Source organism: Lagopus leucura, unplaced genomic scaffold (assembly GCF_019238085.1).
Source record: "Lagopus leucura isolate 7727_CA_CO unplaced genomic scaffold, USGS_WTPT01 34179-0_obj-0_obj, whole genome shotgun sequence".
Lineage (NCBI taxonomy): Eukaryota > Metazoa > Chordata > Aves > Galliformes > Phasianidae > Lagopus > Lagopus leucura.
Genome location: NW_024965507.1, coordinates 1 through 4,698, shown reverse-complemented (window position 1 = coordinate 4,698; position 4,698 = coordinate 1). Strand labels below are relative to the sequence as shown.

The 4,698-nt window shown below is 53.3% G+C and overlaps 1 protein-coding gene across 3 annotated transcripts; it reads right to left on the bottom strand.

Annotated features, from left to right (window-relative positions):
* Positions 1-900: 900 nt before the first annotated feature.
* Positions 901-4,666, bottom strand: LOC122192144 (natterin-3-like). Of its 3 annotated transcripts, XM_042892622.1 has the most exons (5): positions 3,616-4,666; positions 3,228-3,262; positions 2,811-2,904; positions 1,571-2,329; positions 901-1,105 (listed from the first exon to the last, which is right to left on the bottom strand). In XM_042892622.1, exons 1-5 carry the CDS (start codon positions 3,788-3,790, stop codon positions 966-968), a joined length of 1,203 nt encoding a protein of 400 aa, XP_042748556.1. In that variant the 5' UTR covers positions 3,791-4,666; the 3' UTR covers positions 901-965. The 3 variants fall into 3 exon arrangements, with proteins under 3 accessions (XP_042748556.1, XP_042748554.1, XP_042748557.1); XM_042892620.1 differs by having other exon boundaries at positions 1,012-2,329; XM_042892623.1 differs by having other exon boundaries at positions 1,012-2,329; positions 3,599-3,710.
* Positions 4,667-4,698: the final 32 nt, after the last annotated feature.

Genomic DNA, 4,698 nt, shown 5'->3' with positions numbered 1-4,698 from the left:
GGTGGCTCCAAAATCTGCTTGTCTGGTCCCAGAGGAGATACAGCATGCATGAACGGCTGACGGATGATGTCTGCCACGAGTTCTTTGGTCTCACATCCACACCCCCCACCCTCACCTCCACCACCAGGACACCCCATCCCCTCCAAATGAGCATTTCCAGACGAATCTCACTGTTTTTTTTTCCCCCCAGATATTTACTCGTTGTCACTCCTGCAGCGTGTGACATCCTCCTCCCCAGGCCTTAACGCTCCAGCACCAACCTACCTCACAGACCACTCAACATGCCCAGGGTTCCACACCTCCTCCCTGTGGGTTCACCCCGCTTTCTCCCCTCCCCACGGCTGTAACAAAAGTTTTACCCATGTCTCTGCATCCTCTGGTGTTTCTTTAGTTGTTTGTTTGTTTTCTGCAGGGGCAAGAGCAAGAACTTGCTCACGGGAACGCAAGGAACTTGGGGTTGCAAGTGCAAATTGTAGAGGAAAATTCAGAAGAATTAAAGTGGAAGCTGCTGAACGTGGCATGGTTGGGGGACAAGGGAAACAGGGGTGCATTAGGTGGCATGGGGGGGTGAAAACGAGGGTGTCCTGTACATTGCTGGTGTGGCTCGCGACTCCCCAAAGCCACACTAGTTGGGGGACCCCAATGAAAATCCAATGGGGACGTCCCCAACGGGGATCCTATAGGGGGTGCAGTGGGATCAGAGCAGGGACACAGCGGGTATCCCATGAGAAAACAAGGGGAACCCAATGGGGAAGCAATGGGGACACAACAGAGATCCTACGGGAATACAGTGGAGACCCAATGGGGGTCCTAAGGGGACCCAAAGGGGACCCAATGCAAGGACAAAGCCTCCATCATCCTCCTCCTGTCTCACCCCAACAAACCACACGGGTAGATTTGTTTGATTTGCAAGCACCTTCTTCACAGAGCAGGAAAAGAAAAGGAGAACATAATGCAGTGGAAGATCACGTCCATCCGGGTGCAGAAAGGTTTCTCGACGCGCAGCCGCCGTGTTGGTTCAGAGAGAGGAGCTTGGATGATGGTCGTTGTGGAATAAAGGCAAAACAGACATCAGGAGAAATGCGTTTTTCTGCATTTGGGGTTGCTGCCGCGTCATTCCGAGGGAGATGGAGGTAAATGGGGGAAAAAGCAGAAGATGAAGATGGCAAAAACGTGCGTTTTGCTGCTGCTGTGGCTTTTTAGGGAGAGATGTGGGGAAATGAAACAGACACGGTGCAGAAATACACCGACTGGAGGAAAAAAACCCCAATGCATTGCATGGCGTCCTGCTGCACGCGGTGACCCCCCATCACCATCCGCTGTGCTCAGCACTGCGTTGAAGCAGGAAGGGGCCAGCACCACTCAACGCCAGCCCGGACATCCACCACCTGCTGGCTGCGAGCCACCCCTGTGACTTCCACCCGGTGTGGTTGGCCATCACCAAAATCCCTGGTGAGATCTGCAGTGAATGGGATGCGGGCATCCAGCCGACGTCCCACCATGGCTACCGTGCACGTCGTACGGGGCTGCATCTCCAGCTCGACCCTGTGGCTGTGTTCAACGTACTCACCAGCGCTGGCTTTTCCCAGCCAGGTGACATTCATGACGTTGGTGGCCTCCCAGCTCGTCCCGTCGAAGGCCAGCAGGCCAGCTTCCAGCACCCCGCGGACGCTGCCGAAGATCTCCTGGTCCAGCTCCCAGTCCTGCTCCACTTCGGTGGCTTCTTCCAAGGTGACAACTCGCCTCGTCCCTTGGCAGCCTTCGTTTTTCACCGTGGTCTTCGTTACGGTGACGTCTCTGCCGTGCTCTGCGGCCGCGCTCACGTTGTAGAGGACACCTGAGATGGTGATGCCTGCTGGGCCCGTCTTCACCGTCAAGACTTGATACCACTTGAACCACACCTCCTTGCCGTCCACTGCCACAAATAAAGCCCTCTGCTCCTTGGAGACCTTCCCCAGGCCGTACCGGTTCCTCCCCACGTAGATGTCAGACGACTCGCAGCCCTCCACGGCGTTCTCAGGCACGTCACCGAACGAATCGTCCACCCACCGCAGCGCCTCCAACCTCCCTTTGTTGACCAACACCATGAACTCGCTGGAGTCGTGCACCAATCCTCCAAAGGCAAAAGTGCAAAACGGACCCCGGCTGGGAACGTAGGAACCAATGCTGCAGTGCCAAGATTTGGGTAAGCAGACATACTCTGTCACGTTGGTGTAGGCGTTGCGGTTGGACACGGCGTCGGCTGGCAACTGACCACCAAAAGGCTCCCATGACAGCCAGGAAGGCAATTCCTTGCCTTCCGCCCTCTGAAAACCAGTCCAGCTGGAAGCTGTAGGGAAAAACAGGCTGTTTTGGCCACATGGGAAGAGGTATTTGAGATGCCTCCATCCCTCCACAGCTTCTGGAGTCTGCAAAATTTCCTCGCTGGCGGAGCAAGCAAGAAAACGATCACGGGGAATCAGAGGATGATGGATTTGTGGGGGTGTGGAATCGACGAAAGAATCACAGGGTCGTGGGGTCAGAGAATCACAGAAGAATGAGGGAATCAAGGAATGATAGAAAAAGCATCCTAGAATCACGGAATCGAAGGATCGCGGGGTCGAGGGATATCCTGAAATGGAAGGGACCATCGAGTCCAATTCTCAGCTCTACACCACCCAGAACTCAAACTCTACTTCCATGGGCGCCGTCCGAAACGCTAAGAGGAGACTTTCAGGGAGACTCCCAGCGGCCCTCCGTGGATTTTTGGGGAGAGATCCCGAAAACGGAGATCTTCACGACGTCAGGATGGACGAGAGAGAGAGACTCACCAGAGTGCTGGAGGAGCTTCCTTCCCATCGGCGACCCAGGAGCTCCATCAGCCCGGCTGCGGGTGAGGAAGAGGAGGGCGGCCGTGAGGAAGAGCTGTGGGGAAGACGAGGTCAGGTGTCACTCGAGGAGGACGTTCCCATTGGTGACACCCACCAGGTCACCATCATAACCCGTCACACGACCTTTCGCCACCCATTTTTGGAGATAAAATCCTCCCCACCCCGTGTTTAATGGTTAACCAGCCGGGAGGAAGGCTGGGAGGCACAACAGAGCAACAGCCACCCTCCAAAAACAGAAAGATAATTATTAATTTTTGTCAGTGATGACTTGCTGGCAGCTAATTTCTTTGAAACGATTCAAAATCCCCCCCCTGCCCCCCAAAAAATGACCAAAATTTGCCCCACAAAGAGTCATACCTTGATAGTGAGCATCCTGCCCGGCCAACTACAGACTGTGATTGAAATACACACATATTTGTACATAAATGCATGGAAATACTTAAAGCATAGAAAAAAAAAAAACATTTAAAACAAATATAAAATTCATATATATATATATATATATATTTTAATAAAGAAACATTTATTTCAACACACCCATGGACGCACTTCCCCATCCCATCACACCAACCCCAACGGCTCAAACAACCCCATCCTCACTCAGCTCCACAAAGCTCCCCATTTTTGGGGCTAAAAGCAACAGTTTTGGGTCTGAAGCCGACTGTTTTTGGGTTCTGCTGAGCTCTTCACCCACCAGGCTCGGTGCAAACCCCCAAAGCCTCTCCTACCTTGTCTCTGTTCCCACCTGCAATCCTCACCACAACGTAAACCCTGTTATCTGGGGGTCTTTTAGGTTCCTTTTTTGGGTCACTTGTAAAGCAGAACAGTTGGCTGCGCGCAGCCAGGAACCCAGGAAAAGGGCCAAAGTCTGAAGAAGGAGAGAAGTGCAAATAAATACAAATAAAAGGGGGGGTGGCCATGACTGGGAAATTGGGAAATTCTCTGCTTTCTGCACAAAAACCAACACATTTTTCTTATCCAAGTGGGAAAAAAAACGCATTGCTGGCGCTCCAAGAACAGCTTCAGGCCAACACAAAACTGCCAAGAGGTGCTGGGGGCACCAAAGCTGCTCCCCTCACCCCCAAAACACCAAAAAGTGGCCATTTCTGGGAAAAAAAAAATTAAAATAAAACAAGGAAGTAAATCACCGCCGTTTCCCTTTTCATCAAAAATCTTCCTTTTCTGCTCCACTCGCCAGCAGAGGAAAACAGGAATCACAGCCCAAATTTCCATCCGCTGGGGGCGGGATGAATGCAGAGGGTTCCCCACTCCACAGAAAAGCCCTTGCAGTTGGTGTGGTGCACCGACAAGGGGAGATTTCACCCCAAAACGGGGCTGCAGCCCCCCGTGCCCATCCAGCACCTTGCATTTTTTGCCTCAAATCGTTGCTTTCTAACATGAAAACGGAGCAGCTGGTGGCACAGTGACCAGGCGTCATCGTCCCACCGGTGCCCAACCCCACAGCAGCCATCAGAGAGCTCCCCCATCCCACCCAGTGCTCCCAGTCCCTCGCTGGGCTGCGCTGGGGGCCCTAGGAAGCAGCGGGGGGAGGCAGCAGGTACCAGCGTGCAGCCTTTATTGCCCTGCTTCCACTCAACCGCCCCCAAGGAGATGGGGGGCCAATGCCCCCTGGGAACTGGGGGGGAGGGTGGATGGGGTGGGAGTGCAAAAAAACCCCCCCAAGAATGGGGCAAATAGAGAAGGGGAGGCAAATGGTCCAAAAGGAAATCAAAAAGCCAGGAAAAAAAACAAGGGGGCAATAAAAAATAATCGGAGAAGAAAGAAAATATCCTCAAAGAAGGGGATGAAGGGGGGGGGGGGGGGGGGG